This window comes from Cricetulus griseus, chromosome 10 (assembly GCF_003668045.3).
Source record: "Cricetulus griseus strain 17A/GY chromosome 10, alternate assembly CriGri-PICRH-1.0, whole genome shotgun sequence".
In the NCBI taxonomy this organism is placed as follows: domain Eukaryota; kingdom Metazoa; phylum Chordata; class Mammalia; order Rodentia; family Cricetidae; genus Cricetulus; species Cricetulus griseus.
Window position 1 is genome coordinate 1,902,068 of NC_048603.1, and position 26,043 is coordinate 1,928,110.

Consider the following 26,043-nt stretch of genomic DNA (forward strand, 5'->3'; position numbering starts at 1 on the left):
GATCAGCCCAGGCTCTGGCTTGACTGGGACAGAGGAGCTACTCAATAAATAGTTCTCTAAGAAATTCGGAATGGGTTCCTGGCATTCCCCTCCTCCAGTCTGGATTCAGTTTCCCCGTTTGTTCCAGGCCGGAAGAATTATGTGCTGGGGACCTTAAGACTGAGAGGTGGCGTCTGGGAAGGGCTAACCCGGAGATTAACACATACACTGTGCAGTTCTTTTTGCTGGGCTGGTACTTAGCTTTCCTATGCGGCATTCCTGTGCAAGCCAGGTGAGGCCCCTCACTTCTACTGCCTTCCTTTCCTTGAGGGTGGGGCTCCTCTCCACTCTTCCCCTCGCTCTGCACAGATGCCCTTGACTATTTCTGCTGGGACAATCAACAGCGTGCCCCACCATGCATCTTTCAGAAACTGTGTACTAGGCCTTCAGGAACAACCTACTTCAGATTCCTGTAGAAGATCCTGTCAGGGGTGTTACATTTTTGTTTAAATTAGATATAAAGAAAAAGAGGAGCCCAAGATGAAACGTATTAACCAGTTTATTATAGGCCCAGCAGAGTAGGGAGACTAAAGGAGAAGAGAAACAGGGTTAATGGCTGACCGCCATGGCCGGTCGCCATAGAGAGAGAGAGAAGAGAAGCAGAAGCAGACAGAGAAGAGAAGAGTAGAGAGCGTAAATGGGCAGGGATCTATCTGTCTTTTAAAGGCGTCCTCTGCACCTGCATGCAGACTTAGTCCCCATGGAACCCTGGGCTGACCAGGCTACTGCCTGTTCCTCCAGGTAACAGGGGCAGGCCAGCATAATGCCTGATCCTTTCAAGGGGAAAGGGAAGAACTTGCCACCTGGACTCCTGATCCTGGCAGGGAATGTCTCCATCCTCCAAGATGTCCCAGGGTGGTCCTTGCTGGCTTGTCTCTTCCCTTCTTCTCACAAGTAACTTCTCACAAGTACCCTTCTAGGTACCACAAGCAGCTCTTAGCCTTTCTAGCAGCCAGAAATGCTTCCTGCCTCAGATTCTGTCAGGCATGGTCATACACATGTATCTCGATGCACCCCTGCCAAATAAAAATTGTGTGTAACCTTATTGACATTGATCATGAACATTGTAGATCATTTAATCACTGATAAACTATTTAGTTTGTGCTCGTGTGATGGGGGATGTTCTTCTGTGTGTTTCTCTTATTGGTTGATGAATAAAACACTGTTTGGCCAATAGAGGAAGAAAGATAGGTGGGGCTAGCAGGTGAGGGGAATTCTGGGAAAGACAGGCAGAGACAGACCTGGAGGAGACTCCATATAGTGGAGGAAGGAGTAACAGGTCTGGACCCTTCTCCGGTAAGATAAGACCACGTGGAAATACTTACATTAATAGAAATGGGTTAATAACTAAGACAGAGCTAGCCAATAAGAAGCCCTAGCTATCAAGCAATAGTTGTATAATTAATATAATGTCCATGTGTTTATTTGTGACTCAAGGACTTCGGGACCTGGCGGGACAAGAAACTCCAGCAACACTTGTGTTTTGTAGTCATTTTTTTTTTCTATAACAAATACACTTAAGGATCCGAGAGAATCATTTGTGCCCATGGTTTTATATACATTAAAAGGAACACTTCCTTTGCCTGTCTTGTGGGGGATAGTCCAATCCCCACCCCCACCACACACACACCTTAAGGCTGTTTAAATGCTCTAGGGCAGAACTTTTTTTTTTTTAAGGTTTCTTTATTTATTATGTATACACACACCGGAAGAGGGCATCAGATCTCATTATAGACTGTTGTGAGCCACCATGTGGTTGCTGGGAATTGAACTGAGGACCTCTGGAGTTACTGACTGTGGTGAGCTGTCATGTGGGTGCTGGGGACTGAACCTGGGTCCTCTGGAAGAACAGGCAGTGCTCTTAACTGCTGAGACATCTCCCCAGCCCCCTAAAAAGCAGCTTCTAAATAAAAGCTGTCCTTTACCTCCAAAGGTTCAACTTACTGAAATTATTATTTTTTTATTTTATGATGGTGTGGAAGCAAAACATGTTTAGTATAAATCAAACTTTGAATTAAGTTCTGAATTGCAAATTCAAAAAACAGAGGGATCCTGCCACAGGATGCTAAGCAGCAGTGGCAAGCAGCAGCTCATGGCCTTCGGATTACAGAGGGAAGCCGCTGATGCTCTATAGCGTTCTGTGGCTGAGAAGCATTGTTCAGTAGGTAAGGTGTGTTAAATGCCCTTTCTACTTAGGATGTTTTCAGCTAAAGATGAGTGTACTGGGTTCCAGCCTATCAGAAATAGAAGGTGATTATATATAATACAGCCTATGTTATTTGTTTCTTTTTTTTCTCATTTTCTTTTTTCTTTCTTTAAAGACAGGGTTTCCTGTAGTATGGGCTGGCCTTTCTTGTACTACTGATCTCCCTGCTACTCTCTCTTGAGGGCTGGGACTACAAATGTGCACCTCCATTTTAGACAATACACATTGTTAACTATAGTCATCATGCTGAGAGCATAAAACTTATTTAGCCTACAATTGCAAGTTCACCTTTCTTTCTTTCTTTCTATTTATTTATTTATTTTTGGATTTTCGAGCCAGGGTTTCTCTGTGCAACAGTCCTGGCTGTTCTGAAACTCGCTTTGTAGACCACGCTGGCTTAGAACTCACTGCGATCTGCTTGCCTCCGGCTCCCCAGTGCTGGGATTACAAGTGTGTGCCACCAGTGCTGGCCGCCAAGTTCCTATCTTTCAACCAACATCTCTCCATTTCCGCCTTAGTCCTGCCAAACACTCTTTCTATTCTCTGCATTTGCGAATTCAAATTTTAGAAATCATTTTTTTTATTTTTTTGAGATTATACTGTAATTACATTATTTCCCCACTCTCTTCCCCACATCCAAACTCTCCCATGTATCTGCTTGCTGTCTCTTAAATTCAGGGCCTCTGTCTTTAATTAATTGTTGTTATATACATATAACTATGTGTGTAATATATACATATTTAAATTGAGTTTTCAATTTATTTTGTTATGAGGGTACACGTAATTCAAACTTTTGCATGCTGGGCAAACGCTCCACCACTAACCTGCAGCCTGGGCTCAAGGTTTTCTTGATCCCACACATAAGTCAGATCATTTGGTGTGTGACTTATTTCACTTTGTATTTTATTCTCCAAATTTACACGTATTGTTGCAAGTGAAAAATTCCCCTCCCTCTTATGGATAAGTGATGTTCTATTTTATGTGCACATTTTCTTGATCCATTCATCAATGAACAAAAGTGTAGGCTGTTTTCATATCTTGGCTATTGTGGATAATGCCACAATGAACATGGGAGTGCCGATCTCTTTGACATCCAGATCTCATTGTCTTTGGCTTTATACCAAGGCAAGTAGTGGTATTCCTGGATCATTCCACATCACTTCTTCTGTTTTTAATGTGTTTAGGAAACCTTAATACTGTTTACTAAAATAGTATTAACTTACAGAAACACCAGTAGAAGGCGAGTTCCCTTTTCTTCGCACCCTTTTCAAAACTTGCTATCTCTTGTGTTTTTCACATAGCCATTCAAGTAGGTGTGAGTGGGCATCTTTTTGTGGCTTTAATTTGCATTTACCTGATGATTAGTGATGATGAACTCCTTTGAATATATCCATTAGGGCACTTGCATATCTTCTTTGTGATAATGTCTATTTAAATCCTTCACCCCACTTTCATTATTTTGCTATTGAGTTTAATGAACTCCTTGTATATTTTCCATATTAACCTCCTTTGGATGTATGATTTGAAACTAATTTTTTTTTCCTAACACTGGCTACTTTTTCATCCTGTTGATTGTTACCTTTGCTGTGTGGAACATTTTCTTAGATGAATCACTTATCTTTGCTTTTGTTGTCTGTCCTTATGAGACCTCTCGTTGCAACTTAGTTCAAGTCATTTTTAAACCATCCATTCATTAATTCATTTAGTCCACTATTTGAATTCTACCTGAGTTCAGGAACTGTCCCATGCCCTAAGGATTAAAAAACAAGACGAAGGCTGGGGACATAGCTCCGTGGTTGAGAGCAGGCTCTGTTCTTGCAGATGAACCAAGTTCCATTTCATAACACATACATGGAGAGGCTCTTATCTACTTATAATGCCGGCATTACTATGATCAGATGCCTGCAGCCTTCACAGGTCCTTGTTTACACACACACACACACACACACACACACACACACACACACACACACACCTTAACAGAGTAAGACTATTCCTTCTAGATTAACAGCAAGAAAAAGGAAAATATATCAAGGCTGGAGAGATGGTTCAGCAGTTAAGACCATTTGTTGCTTTTATAGAAGACTTGTGTTCACTTTCCAGTACCCACATGATGGCTCACAGTCATCAGCAACGCCGTTTCCGGGAGATCTGACCTCTTCTGACTCCCATGAGCATTAGGCTTGTGTGTGGCACACATCCACCCATGCAGGCAACGCATCCATACACATCAATAAATATTAAAAGAAGATATCAGTAGGTGAGGAGACTTGGTGGAAAATTCAGAGTGTGGGTGCTGCACTGATGAAGCAATTGTAGGGGTTACTGTAGACCGTGCCTGGGTTTTTGGAGTCTAGACTATAGCTAATGACATCCATTATAGAGACATCTGATGTAGAGAAATGTATACATTACAAAATGAGATTGGCTGATTAAAAAAAAAAAAGCATTATTCCAGGCCCATCAATGAGAAGCTGAGGGTAACAGGAGGTCCATACACAGGCTTAAGGCACTAGTCCACAGCAGAAACACGGACTGAACCCATTTCCCCTCATTTTCCCTCACATTACACAAACCACTATGTGAATGTAATTGACAATGTGCTGTGGGATGAGGGAATTCACCATAGTTAGGCAAGAAAAGCAAGACATTCTGCAAATGCAGAGAAAGTCCCACCTTCTACGGATTGGAGGTGTTTGGTACCCAGCTCTCAGCAGAAAGAACTCTACCTTGAAGACTGTTCTTAGCAGTCCCGCAGAGAGCTGGGGTCACATGTGACTCCAATAACTGCCTTTACCTGCACGGTTCTCATCCTATTTGGAAGATGACTGAACCCTTGTTTCTGGCCTCTCTAAATCATGTGGTAGGGACAAAATAAACTTTGAAAAGCTGCCTCATTTTTGGTAAGTCCAACACGGGCAGAAGCTTCAGGAATGTCCCGTCATAGCCCACCCACAACCCTTCCCTGCTCTATTCAAAAAAATCTGAAACAACAATGTTCGAAAACTTTCCACTCTGCCCTATTACAACTGTACCCTGGGTACACAGCCGGCTGGGGTTTTCAATAGCCCGAGGGAGGCCTGGATGTGTCTGCTCCCAGCTCAGACACTCCCACAATAAACAATCACTAAACAGCTCTGCTGCCCTAGGCAACTGCTTGTCCAGCTTGGTCAGGCTCCCAGGCTAGGGTGGGAAGGGTGCTCAGGCTCTGAGGCCAAGTGATGCTCAGGAGTTTAGCACACCTTTGGGGGCACTGGCGCTTCCTTTAGAAGACCGGTTTATCAGAATCATCCAAATAAGTTCACCCCGGATGACAGGCTTGGGGAAGGGTCGTCAATGGAAGCAAGGTCAACCGAAGCCAGGGACAATCATGGCACATTTATTGTAAATAATAATAATTATTATTTTTTTTGCTTCAAAGGTCCCCTTCTATAGCTAGGGCAGGTGACATCTTAAAAACACCACCCCAAGAATAACAGCCCAAATGGGGGCAAAGTGAAATGGTCTCTCTTCAGCCATTAGGTCCCTCCGGGCCAGTGAAGAGAACAGGTGGAAGGGAGGGACTCAGGACCGAAGTGGGGACAGAGCAGAAAGAAAGGCTCAGGAGGTGTCTTCTCAAGCTCCCAAGCACGGGTGGAGAAGTGCAACGATTCCACCGGACTGTGACAATTCCTCTTTCTGGTCGAGGATGGGTGTCTCCGCCGGGAAGACCCAAGAACGGGTGGGTTAGACACAGGGGAATCAGGAAGATCGTGTCAATGTACAAAATACAAACCAAAACAAACCAACACTGGGCCTCAGCGGGTGTCAACGCGGGAGAGAAACCTCCCGGCCCGGCGCTCGCTTTCCACCAAGTCCCCACCCCCTTCCTCCTGGCTTCTCCATTTTCAGGCATCCTCCACCAGGTCCTCTCAGCCTCCGGGCGGGGGAGGCGTCCCCGGCTCGTGGGGACCCCGGGCATCCCGAGCCGCAGGCTGCCCGGGCGTGTCCCCATCCCTGCGCCCTCGCCTTGGGGGGTGGGATGGGGGTGGATGGTGTGGACCAGCCTGGTCCAGATGGCAGCCGGCGATGGGCGACGCCCGGGAGATCGGCTCGCCCCGGCGCCCGCCCGCCCGCTCGCCCGGAGGCTCCAGGGGGTCCCGCGGCCGCGCGCCGGCGCCTCTGCCGGCTCGCCGCCGCCGGGGGGTTATGAATGGGCGCAGCGGAAGCCCCGCCCCACCCGGACGTGACGCCCGGCCAATGGCAGCGCGGGCTGCGTGGATGGATGAGGTCAGCGCTGTCGTGTCGGGAATGGAATGTGTAAGTGTAACATTCAGAACCGGGTAACATTCGGCGACCGAACGCGGCGGTCGGCAGCGCTAGCGCGGGGGCCCTGCGAAGCCACGCTCCGGGCCGGCACTGCCCGCGGGGAGGACGCACCGCTGCCGCCGCTGCCGCTGCCGCCACCACCGCCGCCGCCGCCTCCTCCGCCGATCGGCGCAGCCTCGTGCAGTGCAGCCGGCCGGGCCGCCGCGCGCCCGGGGAGCCGGCCCCGCGGCGGGCGAGCGAGCGAGCGGGGGGCGGGCGAGCCGGCGAGCGCAGGAGTAAACAGCGGCGGAGTGAGTGTGCGAGCCGCTGCAGAAGGGAAAAAAGAAAGAGCCATGCAGGGATTCGTGAGGTTACGGCGCCCCAGCTGCAAGATGCACTAGCCGGCTGAAGCCGGGGCGGGCTGACTTGTTGGAACCGCGGTGCTCGGCCACCGGAGCGTGTGCAGGAGGAGTTGAAGAGTTGCTCTCTCCCCCCCGGGCTCGTTCTCCTGACGCCGCCGAGAGAGGAATCGGAGCGGCGAGGCAAGCCAGGCACTCGGTCATTGCCATTGATTGGGTATCGGGAGCTTTTGGCTGGTTTTTTTTTTTTCTTTCTTTCTTTCTTTCTTCTTCTTCTCTCCTTCGCCGCTCGCTTTCTTTCCCTCCGTCTTGTTGCATGCAAGCAAGCAAGCAAGCAAGCAAGCAAATCGCCGGCCGCTGCTCGCTCGCCCGCCCGCCCTGGCTGCGAGACCTCCCGCCCGGCTCCCTCCCGTGCATTGTGCAGCCCGAAGATGAAAGACCGGAGGGGAGAAAGTTAAAGAAATCGCCCACATGCGCTGGATCAGTCCACGGCTTGGGGAAAGGCATCCAGAGAAGGTGGGAGCGGAGAGTTTGGAGTCTTTACAGGCGGGAAGATGGCGGACTGGAGCTCAAAGTGTTGATTGGGAAACTTGGGTGATTCTTGTGTTTATTTCCAATCCTCTTGACCCAGGCAGGACACATGCAGGCCAAAAAACGCTATTTCATCCTGCTCTCTGCTGGCTCTTGTCTCGCCCTTTTGTTTTATTTCGGAGGCGTGCAGTTTAGGGCATCGAGGAGCCACAGCCGGAGAGAGGAGCACAGTGGTCGGAATGGCTTGCACCAGCCCAGTCCGGATCATTTCTGGCCCCGCTTCGCGGACGCTCTGCACCCCTTCTTTCCTTGGGATCAGTTGGAAAACGAGGATTCCGGCGTGCACGTTTCCCCCCGGCAGAAGCGAGACGCCAACTCCAGCGTCTACAAAGGCAAGAAGTGCCGCATGGAGTCTTGCTTCGACTTCGCCCTTTGCAAGAAAAACGGCTTCAAAGTCTACGTGTACCCGCAGCAGAAAGGGGAGAAAATCGCCGAAAGTTACCAAAACATTCTAGCGGCCATCGAGGGCTCCAGGTTCTACACCTCGGACCCCAGCCAGGCGTGCCTCTTTGTCCTGAGTCTGGATACTTTAGACAGAGACCAGTTATCACCTCAGTATGTGCACAATTTGAGATCCAAAGTGCAGAGTCTCCACTTATGGAACAATGGTAGGAATCATTTAATTTTTAATTTATATTCCGGCACTTGGCCTGACTACACCGAGGACGTGGGGTTTGACATCGGCCAGGCGATGCTGGCCAAAGCCAGCATCAGTACTGAAAACTTCCGACCCAACTTTGATGTTTCTATTCCCCTCTTTTCTAAGGATCATCCCAGGACAGGAGGGGAGAGGGGCTTTTTGAAATTTAACACCATCCCTCCTCTCAGGAAGTACATGCTGGTATTCAAGGGGAAGAGGTACCTGACAGGGATAGGGTCAGACACCAGGAATGCCTTATATCATGTCCATAACGGGGAGGACGTCCTTCTCCTCACCACCTGCAAACACGGCAAAGACTGGCAAAAGCACAAGGACTCTCGCTGTGACAGAGACAACACGGAGTATGAGAAGTAAGTGGGGGCTGCCGCCCTTGGTGGCTCAGCCCTGGGCCCTGGATGCCTGAGTCCAGGGTGGGGGATGCCGGGGTGGAGGAGAAGGAGGAGGAGGAGGAGGAGGAGCCCTCAGAGCTGTGGCTTCCTGCTTGCCTGGGACCAAGCAGCCAGGTTTCAGGCTTAGAGAGCGAGTCTGAGCTCCTCAGGCAAACTCTCTCCAGTACTCTCTCCAGTCCAGTAGGTGATACTTTGAAAACCATTCAGGACCAGTGTGTCTTCCGTGCATTGTGGGGTTCTGATCCAAGTTTGGAAACTGCGCTTCCTTGGGGGGTGGGGGGGGGGTTACTGGAGAAGGTTTGTGGGGGTGTCTGGAGAGACACTGAGTCTATCCAGGTCCACAGACACTCCCTACTGTGCTGTTTGTTTTCTTCATGAACATGGGTTCCTGTTCTTCGTGGACTTTGCCAGGCATAAATTTTCATCTTTTTCCCTAAGCTGTAGGTTCTTGCTAGCTGGAGCAATAGTTAAATTTTAGCTACCCAACTTGTGACTGCTTCTTACTTCCTCCATAGCATTGGTATTTATAAAGGTAGAGTGTAAGTTGGCTAAGGCCTATGGCTTTGAATGTATTCATCATTCATTCATTCATTCATTCATTCATTCATTTGTATGTATAAGCCCTGTCTTCTTTGGAGAAACTTTAAAATCTGGGCCTCAGGCCCACTGTGGTAAACTACCCTTGCTAATTTAGATTTCCCTTTCTTCTTTGTCTTTATCTATTTGCATATAAATGTAGACTGTTACTCTTTGAATGGGCCTGAGATGCCTCCTTAGCCTCTGTGGAGAGCAGAGTTTTGTCTAGTTGCTAAGTAACTGAGTTGGTTACTTTGTAGCCCCTTTCTGTCTTCCTTTTCCTTGCCTTTAACAGTAGCTGACACACAGGATTTCAGGTCAAAGGTAGAATCCACAAATCTGCTTGAAACCGAGGCTAGCAGGTCAGTTTCCTGATAGGCTGAGGTCAGTGCCCCAGACTCTCACTTGCATCTGGCTGGGAAAGAGTTAGTGAGCTCCTACGGTGCATTTCCACTTTACGCCAGTTAAAAACCAGAGCAGCCTTGTGCTACCCAGGGAAGGAAGGGGAAACCTCTCAGCTGACTACAAGAGGAACTGGCAGGGGTTGGCCGCCTGTGCCATTGATTCATGAAATGCAGAGTAGGGGAAATGCTTCCCAAACCTGATTGGATCAGGAAGGGGTAGGGTGGGAAACGGGCCCTGAAATGAAAGGTTTGATTGTTGTCCATGGAATCCCTCGGACTCTCTGGTCTTCGTGGGAGTGATTGCCAGGGAAATTAAAGTCCTCTCAGACTTGATCATAGAGAGGCGGGGAGGGAGGCAGTATCAAGTACTCCGATTCTGTTTCTGAACCCCTAGGACCTTTTCCATTTCAAGTTAGGAAAAGCCCAAGGCTAGGATCAATTGTGAATCTATATTTTCCTCTTACACAGGGAAGGTATGTGTGAATATCGAGTGTTGTTGTAACGGAGTGAATTGTTTTTTCACAAAATAGTCTTAAACTGTGGTCTGAAATAAACTGCTTTGTTTAAAGGACATCTACTCTGATATATTCTGGGGGTGCCTTCTAGGAATTTCTTTGGCTGGTGTGTGGTAGAGTAACCTCCTCTTTTGGTGTCTTTTAAAGAAATCTCACCACATTTTTATAGAAAGATCAGGGTGTTCCCCATTCTGGAAGAGCAGAAGAGCTGAGCTTCCACCTTAGGAAACTTGCCTTGTATTTGGGACATTGCCTGAGTTGCCAACCGCCAGTCATATCTTCGTTGTGGTCTTTTCCCCACAGTCATTATTAATTCTTTATAATTTCGGGGGAAAGCTACTTTCACTTTCTGGAGAGCAGGGACGAAGAAAGGTGTGGCTGACTGGCTTCCTTGCAGCCTTGTTTTGCTAGTTGAATGTAATTGACTTTTCACCTTGCTATGATTTGGGCAAAAAAACCCAAAAACCAAAAAACAACAACAACAACAACAAAAAAACTGACATCTTCTACGTTTTCCTGGTTTATGTTTTAAAACCACCTGGGTCTTGGGATCATATGTATCTCTTTGGAAATGTGGCACTTAGGAAGAGAGCAGGGTTTTCTTTGGTGTTATCGTCCCTTTTACACTCCCCCCAGCCCTAACTTTGTTTAGTAGGACAGGTTAGTAGTGCAGAACACTTGCTCCCACCAGCCTGGCCTTCCTAAAGTTTCAATTCCTTACTTTCCTAAAGTTTCAATCCAATTCAATTCCTTGGATTATCAGAATTGCTACTTTCGAATATTATCGGGTTTTGCTTTTGACTTCGGAATACACAGAGACAAGCCAGAGTGCAGAAATCTGAAGCGTAGCAGACACTCCTGGGCTAGCTACACTCTGAAACTGATGTGGTCCTGCTCTGGGCATGCAGGACTCCACTGAGGTGAACCACACCAGGCCTTTGAAGAGGAGGAGATGCTGAAGTCAGGTCCGTGGAAGTGGTCCCTGAAGGTTTGGCTTCTTACATGGAATCATCTCTAGAGTTGATTTCTACCCAGGGTTTAGGCTGTTTCCAGGGCTCTCCAAGCGGTCACTTAGTAACGCACTGGAAAGACGGGATCAATTTTCATCTAGTTCTCTTCTTCATTAGCAAGTGCCTATGAAAAGGTTTCACCTTAATTTGCTTCTTCGAGCAACCTCGTACAAGTTTGCCTTGGACACCGGATCTGTTAATTAGATTGGAAATTTATGGCACCTTGGTCAAGTTAAGCTCGAAGAACATATGCAGATGCTTCAACTCCAAAAATAGTTGCTTCTGGTGATGTGATGCTGTAAGTTTAAAGTCAGATAGATGGTTGAGGATTCCTGTCCCACTTGGGATTTTGTGAAAAGTCACACATTGATCACACCAGCGTAGAACAGCTCCGTCGAATGAATGGGAATATTTTTGTGCTAGGGAAAAAATTGGTTCCTGAAAACTTTGACCCAGCTTTCCAAGATTATATTAACCATTTTTTTTTATGGTGCACATAATTCTTACCAGTTATATATTTTTTTAGTTTTTCAAGACAAGATTTCTCTGTGTAGCTCCGTCTGTCCTGGAACTCGCTCTCTGGGCCAGGCTGGTCTTGAACTCAGATCCACTGTCTCTGCCTCCCCCTAGTGATGGGATTAATACGAGCGCCATCACGCCTGACTTTCAGTTGCAGTCCTTAACAGGTGTAGGTAACAGCACCTTAAGTAAGTGCTGGGTGGGATCTGGCATGAGGCCTCGGAGAAACACACTCCTTTCCAAATCTCAGGCGTCCTTACTATGTCTTTGCATGGAGGTCACAGTTCAGATCACTTTGAAGGTCATTATTAGGGGACTTCAAGTTTGGCTGTCTCAAACAGAAGGAAGAGAAGGTAGTGAGAGGTGGTGTCTCTTTTTGACCCCCCCTCCCCCCATAATTGTTTTCAAGTAACTTTGCTGACCACAGAAGATGGTGCAGATCTTTGCAGACTCTTTCTGTGTTCCCCAAAGCCGTACTCTACTGGTATTTAAAAACCAAAACATTTCTGTAGTGCGTGTGTGTGCCCATGCGCATATAGAGTTCAGAAGACAACTTGGAGCCAGTTCTCTTCTTTAGGTGTGCTCTGGGAACCGAACTCACACCCTCCGGCTTGGAGGCAAGTGCCTTCCCCACTGAGTCATCTGCATCCGGGGCGTGTTATAGGTAGGTGACCATTTAGCTTCTAGCATGCTCAGTTCTTAGGAAAAACAATTTTCGAGACCAATCAGAACTCCGATGACTGTTACGAGTAGCTCTAGAGTGGCCTTTGGGATTTTTAACTAGTCAGCACTCTTCGTTTCTAATTGCAACCACTTTGGAAACTCTCAGCCCCCCCCAGGGTTGGTATTTCTGCAACTTGGTGAAAACTTTCCAAGGGTGACTGGAAGGCAATGAAAAAGAAAACAAAATGCATATGCAGTTTGTCACATCTTAAAGGTTGGGGCAGCCCTTTGAAAGGACATCCTCAGGGTTCACGTTTTCCTTTTATTGTTAATTATGTTGGGTGGGTGTGTCCTAGAAAGTGCTTAGCTTAACTAGGTCTTCTTTTGAATGTTTTATTTTATTTTATTGAGACTTTTCTATTTGACCCTAAGAACTTAGGGAACAGATCAAATTGATCAAACAACTTGAATTCAGAGGTCATTGTAGAGCTCGGAAGATGTGCTTAAGACAAGTTATAACACAAAAGGGCTTTTCTCTCCCTTTCCTCCTTTATCCTAAAGAGGCTTGACAGACACTTGGAGCAAGTTCCTGATGGTCCAGGCCTAACTCTTCAGTAAATGTTTTCCCCCTCCCAAGTGAAAGGCAGGAACTGTGAGTCACAGACTTCAAATGTAAAACATGAGCACCTCTTCCCCCACAGTTGTGTGATGGTGTAAAAGTGATCCTAAGGGCAGGTGCTAGAATACTTGAGGGTTTGGTGAGTAGGGCCTGGCTGTCTTGCTCGAAGCCACCTTGCAGCCTATCTTGCTAGTGCATCACTCCCATGTGTAAGCTGAAGCCGGAGGTGCTGAGGGAGCTTGTCCAAGGCTTCCCAGCTCGTATGTGGCAGGTCTTGGGTTGTAGCCCAGGCTTTCTGGCTCCCAGTTCTCTGTCTTCTCACCATTGCTCGCTACTGCTTCCTGACACTCAGCCTTCAGCAGAGCAGTGTATGAGGTCAGGTGAAGTGGTCTTTGGATTCTGCAGTCTCCAGATATAAACATGGGGACTCGTCTTTGATGGAATGTAATAACTAACTGTTTTCACTCAAGGTCTCTTCTACATGGGTCAGCTTAGAACTTACTACCCTCCTTCCAAACTGGAAGAATGCTTACGACTTGACTTTACCTTCCTTAGCTCGGTGAAACCTTTCCCACAAGTGAATTGTGTAGGGTACCGAATGGAGGAAAGCAAGCAAAGAATTACATCTGATGAGCTAATGATCCTGTAACCAGGGGCTTTAGATCCCCGAGCCTACATACTCTCAGGCCTTCAAAATGTTAGCACCCTGGAGAATAAACAAATTCGCTCGCACATGCAGGGAAAGGACTTCAATTCTGACAGACCAACTTTGAACTCCTTGAAGGGAAACTTGCAATCTGGCCTGCATGGATTCCGCTTTTCAGTCTCCCTTAGACTCTTCACAGTGACTTTTGCTCTCACTGAAAAAAAGTCCCCGCCCTGCCTGTCTGGTCTTGGGGATTATAAACGGACCCCCTCGGATGAGGCCTGGAATGATAGCTGCCCCTGGTAGATGTGTGATCCAATAATCTAGAAAGACCCACCGGTAGATTCTGCTTCTTGACACAGGGCAGCCATTGCTCCCAGAGCCTTAGCTCTAGAACATCCATTCTCAACCCGTGGGTCTCGACCCCTTTGGAGGTCGAACAACTAACTCTCTCACAGGGGTCACCTAAGACCACCAGAAAACACAGATATATACCTCACGATTCATAATGGTAGCAAAATTACAGTTATGAAGTAGCAATGAAAATAATTTTATGGCTGGGGGTCACAGCATTAGGAAGGTTGAGACCTACTGTGCTAGACTGGGTAGGAATTACTATTTAGGGAGGGAGGTTGAGAACCACTGCTCTAGGAAGAAAGACGGTGCTGCTGGCTGGGGTGGAGCCCACACACACAGTTTCAGGTAAAACTGTGTTTTGAAAGGAACACAAGTGGCACTGTGGCTCAGTGAGCATGAGGACAGGAGTCTGGATTTCCAGCGCCCATGTGAAAAGTCAGCTGTGTGTGGTTATAATGTCAGTGCTGGGGAGTTGGAGACCAGAGGATTCTTGGTGCTTGCTAGTTCACAACTGGTGAACCTGAGGGTCCGAGAATAAGGTGAAGTGATTGAACAAGACACCCCGTAATGACATTGACTTCTGTCCTCCACATGGCCTGAACATACTCCTGCCGTGCTCACAGGCCCGTCACATATACGCACGAACACACGGTTATAAAAGTTGTCTGCCAGCCTTTGTGAGGAACGGGGAAGGCACAGCATTCAGCAGAGCGACAACACTACCGGTCATTTCTTCCCCCATTGTGAGAGCTAGGCCATCTTAAAGTTTGATGGAGCCACCTAGCTTTATGTTTGTATTGTTGTATCTCTGCATACCCTAACGCTTTGTCCAGCTATGTGAATTATTTAGTCAGTGGTAAATAAACCTTAACTTCACTGTTTGCCCAAGCTGCCTACGTGCTCAATCTGGGGCCTCTGCTTTGATAAGCACAGCTCCCAGCCTTCCACAGTCCACCCTGTGTCTCTCTGCTTGGGAAAGTTAAAGTGAGAACTAAGTGCCTTTTGGACTTTTCTCTCAACATTACTTACGAGCATTTTACTGTCCTACCAAAATGACTTTGAAGGTGGGATTTTTGAGAGCACTTTTTTTTCTTTAGTTCATAGCTGCATCATAGTTTCACCATATGTACTTCCTTACTTTTGGACGGTGAATTTGACTAGAGTGCCTGCTTCCTGACGGAGGTCTCTTTCTCACAAACAACACAGGACTTGTGTGCCCATCCCCCACCTCTCATCCCTCTAGGGTGGTAGGTGTTTTTAAGGTGAGGCAGAGCACCCAGTTCGGGAAGTGGCCGTCATTAAATGACAGCTTAGATAAACATTGTAGGTGGTAATTGGCCCTGCAGGGGTCTTTGAAACTCCAGGCTCTGTTCCCTTTGAAGTTTTGTTTTGGCTCCAGCCAGAAAGCTCTCTGGACTCTTTACAATGCTGGCAGCCCTAGACTTCTCTCGCCAAACACAGTGATTGCTTTCTGGGGGTCTCGGGGTCTGTTGACCCTACTTGGGGGAGATATCCTTCTCTTAGCATCTAGGCCTTGCTTCTATGTTCCCTTTGATTGTAGACTCCATGATCCATGGGGAGGGAGTTTGGGCAGGTTCTTTACCTCCGGACAGCCAAGTAAGGAATTCTTAAACCTAAGTGCATTGTTCCAAGTGTCTTTAAACCACACACACACACATTTGTTCCAAGTGTTTTTAAACCACACACACACACACACACACACACACACACACACACACACACACACACACACACGAGAGAGAGAGAGAGAGAGAGAGAGAGAGAGAGAGAGAGAGAGAGAAGTTTACATCCTTAGTTTCAAGACTTTTTTTTTTTTTTTGGTAATGTAACTCCTTTTGATAGCACTGAGAGGTTTGAAGCAATACCCACTTCCGTTTTCCTTTGTCCCTTTTTGTCCTATGTGAAGCTGTAGAAGGAAGAGCAAGGGAAAAACTGACTCACAAGGATTTCTCGGACTGTTTTTCACCTCTCAGCTTCAAGGGTTGCATCTGGAAACAGAGATTAGATTACTAGCCTTACAGGGTCATCAAGAGGATCAAAAGAGGAGAGGTGGATGCGAGTGTGCCTTGTAAATGCTAGTGTGCTCTCTAGGGCGGGGGTGTTATTAAAACCATCTTCCCAGCATGGTCTAGGCAACCATATAGTGGCTCAGTGAGTTTCATAACTTGACTCCTTTTCACTGTGCCCGTGAAATAACTCTGCTCATCTCTTCCCAGAAATGTGGCAGAGATGCTCGGCTGCTTAGTCGTCTCTCTGTGGAATGATGACCTGTGTGGATCTTCATGTTGGAGGTGGCAGATGGCAGGGGGACAGGGTGGCCTCTGGGATAGTCCAGCATTTTATTAGCCCCATGTCCTTTGTGTTCGCTGCTTCGAGAATTCGGGTTATCCCTTTTGCATCTGCCATTACTGGCTGAGGGTGACCCGTGGAGAGCCACACTGAGTGAATGGAACCGAGCCACTTAGCAGTCTCCTGGAGCTGGCTCAGCAGGTTCTTAGGCTGCAGTAACAAGCAAAGAAATCTCTCAGGCCACCTCAAGTCACAGGATTTATTGTAAGGGGACATGAGACAGAAACTAAACTGAAACTGCTCTGCTAAGTTCTGGGGATGGAATACTATGTGTGGACAGGGTGCTTTGCTTCTGCCCTGGCCAGCTTTTCTGTTTCTCTGGGTCTGCTAACCATCACCGGTTAGTCTTTGCTCCTGGCTGATTGTTGTCCATGTCTGGTGGCAAACCAAGTCTGGGTGTCTTCCAGTGATCCTTGTTTTTGTCGGGAGGAGTCATTCATATTAGGCCGTGACTTGGGTGTGGCGGAGACACGATCAGTGGAGGGATCTCCCCGTCACATTGCCACTCTTTTGATTTTGGAAATGTTTTGTTTTTGTTTGTTTTTGCAAAGATTATTTGAAAAATAAGTGATTGCAAAAGGTGATTATAGACAAACCCCCTTGGGATGAGGACTGGAGTGATCCAATAATCTAGAAAGGCCCACAGGGAAATTCTGCTTCTGGGACTCAGCACACCAGTTGCTCTCAGGCTCTAGAACAGGTGGGCATCCTTTTGCAAAGCACACCTTGAAGTTGTTTCCTGGAACAGGGGACTGCGGTTAGGGGAAGTTTGCTGCGGCAGGTACTGTTGAAGCCATATCCTGTTGGCACTTTTGTGTTGGAGCCCAGGTGATGGCATCAGCCCCTGGTGTTTCTGGAGAGTCTGCTGTGTGCTGGTTGGGTTGCATCTTCTTTCTGAGCTCAGCAGGAAAGTACAATTTGCTCCAATGAAGAAACAGAGGCAGAGAATCTTTAGATTGACCTACATAAGCACACACAGACTATAGAAATGGAGATGTTCTGACTCCCAGGCCTGCGCTCTCAACCATGGTACCTTAGTGCTTTTGAGTAGTCTCTGGCAGCAGCAGGACCGCTCTCTCACCAATTGTCTCATGCTTGATTGATGGGTGGAACATCACTTGGGTTTTCACCTAGAATAGATTTCATCAAGTTTAAGAGAGAGAATTCTAACTATTTTGGAAATCGGATTTCCCAGATAGAGTGGATTTGAAACAGTAAATTTAAAGGCCAGACTTGGAGTCTTGCAAGTAGATCTGGGAAGATGGGACAGCTGACAAGACAAATATAAGAAAGTAGGCCTGGGGGTTGCCTGGCAGTTTGTGAATAGCTGGCCCGGCGCTCAAGAGTGTGTGCAGTGGCTGTGCCTCCGACTCGTGGGTGGCTAGCACCTTGCTTGTAACTCAGTACAGCTTCGGTAAATATTTGATAAGCTACACTGTAGTTTAGTGCTGACCCCGAGGCATCATTTGTGTGTACTCCTCTTTAATAAAGTGGAAAGAAACAGTCTGTTTCCATAACTTGCTTAATCAGATGGGTGATATTAAACTATTTGGGTGCTCTTAAGAATAAGCTGTCCTGGGCTGGAGAGATGGCTCAGAGGTTAAGAGCACTGACTGCTCTTCCAGAGGTCCTGAGTTCAATTCCCAGCAACCACATGGTGGCTCACAACCATCTATAATGAGATCTGGTGCCCTCTTCCCACCTGCAAGCATACATGCAAGCAGAATATTGTATATACATAATAAATAAAATCTTTTAATAATAAAAAAAGAATAAGCTGTCCTTTTGAAAACTTGTCAGTCAAGCTAACCTTAGCAACTTGCCTTCGTGCCCAAGGTGGGTGGGAGGGATTGAGATGTAGAGAAAGGAGATGCCCAGGAGGAGATGAGGAGAGCTCTAGTCTGTGCCCCAGAGTTGTCCCTGGTAGGTATGATGCTCACACTCTTAGAGATGAGAACTGATGGGTGGAAGCCTAGAATGGATTCCATGTATCTGGTGTATGTTCCAGCACCCCAAGTTCATGAACTCATCTGTGATGTTGCTGTTGTAAAATATGATCATAGCACTACCAGGGCTTCTCATTGGTAGTGGACACTCTATGGCCTTTGTTTTAGCTGTGCCTGCTTCCTCAACTTCATCTCTTCCTCAAGTGAGAGCCACACCCCTCTTCCTGCTTCCTCTTCCTACAGCCTTCTGGAAAGCTGTCACTCTGCAGTTTCTTACTTCTAGAGTTACTTCTTGGACCCCTTGGACTGTGCTTTCTTAGAACATTTCATAGTCACTGTAGCTTGGGCTTTCCATTTATTTAACTTTTTGTTTCTCTGTTTTCAGGAAATTACATGTGTGCTGAAGGCAGGGCCATGATTGAGGTTATTTTAATTACTGTGCACAAAACATAGTTCCTGCCTCTCATCTGCATACAGTAGATACTCAGCAGTGACAAGCATCCTGCCCTCTGATATCATGCAAATGGTACCTCATGTTAGGAGATGCCAGGTTCTTTGAAGAAAAAGCAAGATCATGGGATGCACAATGCATTGCCCCACGATATGGTTGTGTTCTAGGATCTCCTTGGAACTTGTGTGAATTCGTCTTGGCTCCAGCTGTCCAACTCTCTAGGGATGCAGTTTCAGGCTTCTGAAAAGATCAGCCGGTGTTTTGGACACCCGGTGAAAGTAAGACTGAAGAGATGGTTTTGTGGTTTTTAAATATGGAGTGAAGACAGCCTCCTTGGGAACACAGCTGGGGACTTTCCCACCGTAGTTCTGGGAAAGCCCATGTGGCAGTTGAAGGACAACCTCAGGTGCCAGTCTGCTTTGTTTGAGGGAGCGCCATTGCCATTTGTGGCTGTGGATCTCAGGCTAGCTGGCTCTTGAGCTGCCCGTGGTTCTCTATCTCCACCTCACACTGTCTGTTGTTTTTATTTGTGTTCTGGAGTTATGAATATAAGCCTTCATGCTTGCATGGAAACACTTTACCCACCCAGCCATTTCTCCAGCTCTGGTCATATCAACTAAAATAGGTCATTTTTATTGACCCACCTAGAGTGATGCCACTACTGTCCATAGATTCAAAGTATAAGGGCTCTTAGGTCTCACTCCCTTCCATTTATAAAACAGGCTTTCCAGTCACTTCTCCAAGTTCATTTTGTTCTTTTGCTGGTTTCCCTGGTTTCCCTTCTCTTTGCAAATGAGAAATTTCTTCCGGTATTTTTTTTTTTTTTGAGGTACTTTCTCCTTTTCCCTTTTTTGTGTTGGTATAAAATGAGTGAAACCAAAGCCAAATCAACCAAGGGGTTTGCTGCACACAAACCCAAGATATTTATGAGGACTAAATGAAAAATTTTCAGGGACCCCTTTACCATTTAATAGTAATAGTCTCCAGCTACTAGGACTCCCCCCCTTTAATTTTTTTCTAAATAAACTTTTATTATTGAAGACTTACAAGTAGATAAAAACATCCTAGCCCCAAATTAACTAGACCTAAAGTCAATACAACTTATGAAGTTATATATAGAGATGGCGTTCGGAATGGAAGCTGTGGAGTTTCACACCAAATTTGACCTTTGTAGCTAAACAGTCCGTACAGCAGTAGAACCAAAGGAAAAGCAGCTGTAGATCCCCTGGCATACCTCATGGCCATTAGCTCATCCGGGTTCCTCACCTCTTTGTGTTCAGCCTTTCTTGCTCCTGTTTCTCCATGCCACACTGTTCCCATATGTCCAACAGTTCATGTATAGACCTATTTTACTGGCTACAGTCTACATATGGGAGACCATGCAGTTTCTTTCTGAGATTTCTTCCATCCCCCAAAGCTTCGTTGAATAAAAAAATTTGGCATCCTTTTTCTTTTTTCCCCTTCATCTGAGCTGGTACTTGAGGCATTGCTGCTAAGCACACAGAAACGGGGCTTAATAAAGATATGAGGCTTCTAAAGAATTCATGTGGGGATTTCTCATTCAATTAAAAAGCAAGGGGAGGGCGTGGAAGGAAGGTGCACTGTTATTTATCCCGCTGGCTTCTATTTCCTGCCTTTAGAATCTGCCCTGGCTCCTGAGGACACCAGGCATGTCGTATGCCAGTGCTCAGGGTATCCAGCTTGGATAGCTACTGCAGTGCCATTACTCAATTCTTAGTAAGCCTTAAAAATTGACTTGTATTTCGTGATGATCATATGACACTCGGTTAAGTGTGAACTATGTTTTATGTTCTTCGGAAGGTTGCTAACGCTATTTTCCAAAATTATGGCTAACTTTGTATATCTAAAGGATTGGAAAATCCAATCAGAGGGGAATCTGACACTAAAATGCATTGCTTTGCTGAGAGGCAGAGAGTATTTGTTTGTGTGAAAACAGCATTTCTTAGGTGCTACAGGCTCCTTTAAAATTCACGTTAAGAAGCTACCTTTAAACAACGTGTTTTATGACGACTGCATTTTTAAGTATGGTGCAAGGTAGCAAACCTTTAAATATAGAGCCGTGGCCTTTTATGGATTCAAAGAGTAGAAATGTGCAGTTTTTTAATATTTGGATTGTAGAGTTATAGTACAGTTTTAAAAAAATGAGCAGTAGTTTATGTTAAGATAAAATTTAACTACCTCAGTGTTTAGTACAGGTAAAAGATTCCAGCAGTAATTTTAATGAATTTACTTTATGTGTTGTCGTGTCTCAGGAGAAACTCAAGTTAGGATAATAGTGGGCAAGGAGTATTAAATTCCAAAATAAATGACAGGTGATAAGTGAAGAAATCATCACCTGTGGGAAGCAGGAACAGAAAAGAGGAAGCTAATGTGAGCTGTGTCGCAAGGGTGGTGGTGGCCTTCCTTCAGCTGGCTCTCGCTTTCTTCCCTCTAGTATTCCTGGGAGCTCTCTGCTAACTGGGGTGTGAGGTCTGCACACACTATCTGTGTGTCTGCAAGTTGTAAGTGTGCTGTGTGGTGTTGGGGGGGCAGTGGGGAGGGGGCGATACCAGGACACTTGGTGCTCAGTTCACTCAATAGTTGGGGTCCGAAGTCTCCTTTAGAGACGTGAGCGGGAAGATTATGGAAGCAGGTAGGACTTGGTTGAATCAGCACTCAGGAGGTGGAGGCAGGAGGATCCCAAGTTTAGGGCCAACCTGGGCGAAAAAGCCACAACTGGTAATCCACATCCCCCAGTCACCACCTTAGGGACCTGCTCTTCTGACCTCGTGAAAGTCTTGCATGGTGTAGGTGAGAAACTAGAGGACCAGAGAGGTTGGGTTGGGCAGCTTGCTCAGCATGTAGACAGTAATGGAACAGTCGTTTCTCAACTCAGAGCTCGGAGGCATGCAGCCTCTGCAGACTGGTGAATTACGGTGGGGTCTCTGTTCCTATTTGTGAGCAATGGCTCTGTTTGTGTGTCTCTGCTTTTAAAATGGAGATGGTGATGGTTTCCACATCAGAGGGTTGTGATTGTGGGGGTTGAATGGGATATGATACATGTCACGTGCTTAGGCCAGGCCTTGGTGCATAGTAAACAGCTGGTTAGAAACAACGGTTCCTGCCATTATTCATCTGTCTCATTAAGACCACATTAGACTCATAATTTCAGACTTACCATTTGTGTGTGTTCATCATTCCTTTAATTTCATTTCTTCCATTTGACCTATCTGTTTCCAGCTCATTACAGCTGTAGTGTGCAATGTGGTACACGTTAGCTTGCCAGTCACGGAGAACCTCCTGGTGTTTTGGCAAGTACCCAGAATTCCAACCACCTGTTGGAACTGTTGCCAAAATGCAAAAGATTTTCATTTTCCACAAGTGGTTTAGCCAAGAACGCCAATCATCAGTATGATATTGTGTCTTTAAAAACAAAATTTGTTTGGTTTCTGTGATGCCTCATTCAGACACCATGCAAAACCATCCAAATATGATGGCAGATACGATTGTGAGATCCCCCGAAATAACTCTCAGAAATAGCCTGTGTGGGACCGAGAAGGTAAAACTAATTTTTTTTTTTTCTCTCCAGCAATTCAAGTAGCCAAGCGAGAGTATTAGCAAACCAGAAAGCCATGGCACTCTCAACAGTTTGCATGGTTATTAATGAGCAGGGACTCTTCCTTTAGGATGGTTGCCATCTGCAGCTGCAGGACCAAGACTTCTGTGTTGTTTCTGCATGTTATATTTAACCAGTGTGCACCTGTCCTTGGTGATAAACTTGTCACTGCAGCCAAGGTGAAGTCAGGGAGGAAATTCTAGACTGTGTTTTGAAGATCTAGGTGCATTCAGACACACTGGAAATCCAGTTTTCATTCTCTCCCAGGAGACACAGCTGCGGTTACCAACAAACACACTCTTGAGAGGTGTGATCTGATTCCTATTGGAGTCCACATTAAAGAAGTCCTGGCTGTCATTGGCTCAGCTGTGTGCCCTGGAACCTCACCATATCCAAAATGGGGGGGGGGGAACAGGTTGGAATAGGGTCATATTCTTGTTATCAACGGGGTACTCCTGTGCTGTGTAGCTGACTTATGTTTTGTGAGGAGTGACTGGCAGGTGGTTCCCTAGAGAATTTGAAGTGATAATTTGGGGCCAGCATTTTGTATAAGGAGTGTATAACCCAAATCAATATCTGTTATTTTCCCTATCTCTCAGAACATCACAAGACTGATGCCAGGTCCTCCTCTCCTCCCTCCTTCCCACACTATGTAGCCCTGGCTGGCCTGGAACTCTCAAAAGATCAGGCTGGCCTCTAATTCGTAGAGATCCACCTGCCTTTGATTTTTAAGAGTTAGGATGAAAAAACGGAAACCGACAAGCCCGGTTGTGTGTTGCTCTACATTGAAAACAAAGAAACAGGTATGACGTTCTCAAACACACTTCTTGTTTGGAGAGAGGGTTCTTCCTTTCTTGTCCTGTGGTTTCATCTCTTCCCCCCACCCCCTCCTTTCTACCCCCCTTTGTTCCTGTCGCTTTCTCTTTTGGTGTGTTTATTATGTTTGTGTGGTGTATTAGGAGTGTATATGTGTGGGTGGATGGTTATATGGGGTGTATGCTGATACCCATTGGTGCATTGGCCAGAATAGTACTGTAGGGTGTAGTCTATCTCTCTCTCCCTTATTTCTTTAAGACAGGGTGTCTCAGCCAGGTAGGTGGTGGTGGCTCACACCTTTAGTTCCAGCACTCAGAAGGCAGGCAGATCTCTGTGAGTCCAAGGCCAGCCTAGTCTACAGAGTGAGATCCAGGACAGCCAGAGCTACATAGTGAAATCCTGTCTCAAAAACAAAAACAACAGTTGAGCATTGGCCCCGGGCATTGGTGGCGCCATGCCTTTAATCCCAGCACTTGGGAGGCAGAGGCAGGTGGATCTCTGTGAGTTCAAAGCCAGCCTAGTCTACAGAGAGAGTTTCAGGACAGGCTCCAAAGCAATACAGAGAAACCCTGTCTCGAAAAACAAACAAACAAACAAACAAACAACAACAACAAAACACCAAAAAAAAAAAAAAAAAAAAAAAAAAACCAAACCAGAGAGATTGGTGTCTTTCTGAATTTCAAGCTTACTGATTGGCTGGGCTGTCTAGCCTGTTTCTGGGATCCCTCATTGCTGGGGTTACAGGCGTGTGTAGTCATGCCCATTTTTGATGTGGGTGCTGCGGATTTGAACTCAAGTCTTCTTGCTTACATAGCAAGCATTATTAACCACTGAGCCTTGTCCCCTGTTCTCTTAATGTCTTTTCAAAATAGAAATTGCCTTTCTTCTAGTAAACTGACTTAGAGAGTCAAGGAGCAGTGTGATTAAAAATACCATATCGTATTTTCAGTGAACTCTTTTAATTAGATGAGGTACAATCATTAGAATTTTTGGACTTGTCTCTAAAAGTAGAAAACACCTAGTTTTGGAACTCCTAGGTACTATGGCCTGGGCGTTTTTATCAGTGTGCTCTATTCAGGACATGGCTTAAGAACTATCATTTGAAGCCTGTCATTTCGGCCCCCTTGGGGGTGTAAAAATGGTCTAGTGATTTTTGAGATAGTAGAACACACGGCAGCAGGCCATTTGGCTTGCACTTCAGCCCCGGGCATTCCTTGTTAATCACCGCCTTCATCTAGCGAAGCTTCTCTTAAGTGTTTCTCTGTCCACATGGCGCGGGTGATGGTAATCTCAGAGGTAGGTTCTTGCCGATGTGGAGGGAGTTCCAAGTTTCCCCTTTTCTAGTCTCCTCTCTGTAATTTTAGGGCTGCAACAGGCATGCGGGCTTTAGGTTTCTCCTCATGTCACTAAGGCCCACTGAATTCTGGGCTTTAGACTGACAACTGAGGGGTCACTCTTTTTTTTTGGACCATGAATCTTTCTGAATTCTAATTTTGTAAAGTTTGTGTCTCCTCAGACTCATGCACCTTCACTGGGGGTGGGGGGGGTGGGGAGCTGGCTCATTCTCTGGATTCCAGAGGCTCCCTCCCACCGTGTTAGTGTGTTTGGTAAGTGCTTAGCAAAGGTTATTACATTTGCCTGTGTGTGTGTGTGTGTGTGTGTGTGTGTGTGTGTGTGTGCATGTGTGTGCATGCCCACATGTGCATACATATGAGTGTGCCTCTGTATGTGTGTGCCTTTCTCTCTCTCTCTCTCTCTCTCTCTCTCTCTCTCTCTCTCGCTCGCTCGCTCGCTCTGTGTGTATATGTGGTGTGGGGGATTGAACCTTGGTCCTCCTAGATGAGTACACTATTATTGAACTATATTTTGCCTGTAGTTTTTTCTTTTTTTTTTTTTTTGAACTATATTTTGCCTGTAGTATTTTCTTTTCTTTTTTTTTTTTTAAGTGTAAAAGTTCCAGAACTAAAACAAAAGACTAGAATATGTCCAGATCTGGGCTTAAAAAAAGTTTTTAAAGGGAGTTAGAGAGATGGATAGGTGGCTAAGCGCACTGTTGCCATTGCATGGGAGCTGGGTTCAACCCCCAGCACTTACATGGTGTTTCATCAGCGTCTCTAACTCCAGTTCCAGATAATTCGATGCCCTCTTCTGACTCTGCTGGTACCAGACACATATAGTACCTTGTATACATACAGGCAAAACATATATATACATAAAATGAGTAAATCTTAGAGAGAGAGAGAGAGAGAGAGAGAGAGAGAGAGAGAGAGGTCCTTGGCTGAAGAGAAGGCTCAGTGGATAAGAGCACTGGCTGCCCTTCCAGAGAATCTGGGTTTGACTGCCCATACCCACAGGCAGCTTATAACCATCTATAACTACAGTTCGGGGGGTGGGGTGGTGGGGGGGGGGTGGGGTGGGGGAGGGTGGGGGTCGGGGGAGGTCCTGACAACCTCTCCTGGTTTCCACAGGCACCCGGCATGCAAGTAGCAAACAACATACATTCTGGCAAAACAAACATGCACACACATTTTTTAAAATTAAAAAAAAAATATTTAAGATGTTTTTGGTCTACGTCTTTTCCAATTTTCAAGGAGGCCAGACCTCCCTGACTTCTGGTGAAGAAAAATGTACTGACTAAAGAGACCTTTTCCCCAGCATTTGCCCCAAATAGATTTTATCACCAAGTTATTTGGATACTTTCTGCTCTGCTATTTAAGCTGATCATAGTTTCCAGTCTCCACACCATGAGAACTGGAATGGTATTTATTTGTTTCTTGTTTGTTTCCTTGGTACTTAGCCTATATAGAATCCCAAAGAAGTATTTGTTGGATGAGTTTCTTTGGTCATGGCTGCCTGTTAGTGAAGAAAGAAAGATTTTGGAGCCGATAAGTTTAATTCAGTATGTTTTTTTTTGAATAAACAATCTAAGGGATGTTGACTAGGAAGAGTAAATTTAGAAGAGATTATTTTTCCTCCCTTGAGGTTCAAGATAATAGGAGCAAA

General features: G+C 46.1%; 1 protein-coding gene across 1 annotated transcript in view; it reads left to right on the plus strand.

Annotated features, from left to right (window-relative positions):
• Positions 1–6,815: 6,815 nt before the first annotated feature.
• Ext1 (exostosin glycosyltransferase 1) overlaps positions 6,816–26,043 on the plus strand; it is a 279,715-nt gene continuing 260,487 nt past the window's right edge. Inside the window, 1 exon segment of the mRNA NM_001246767.1 lies at positions 6,816–8,493. Coding sequence (NP_001233696.1) covers positions 7,532–8,493 — 962 coding nt within the window. The 5' untranslated portion in view covers positions 6,816–7,531.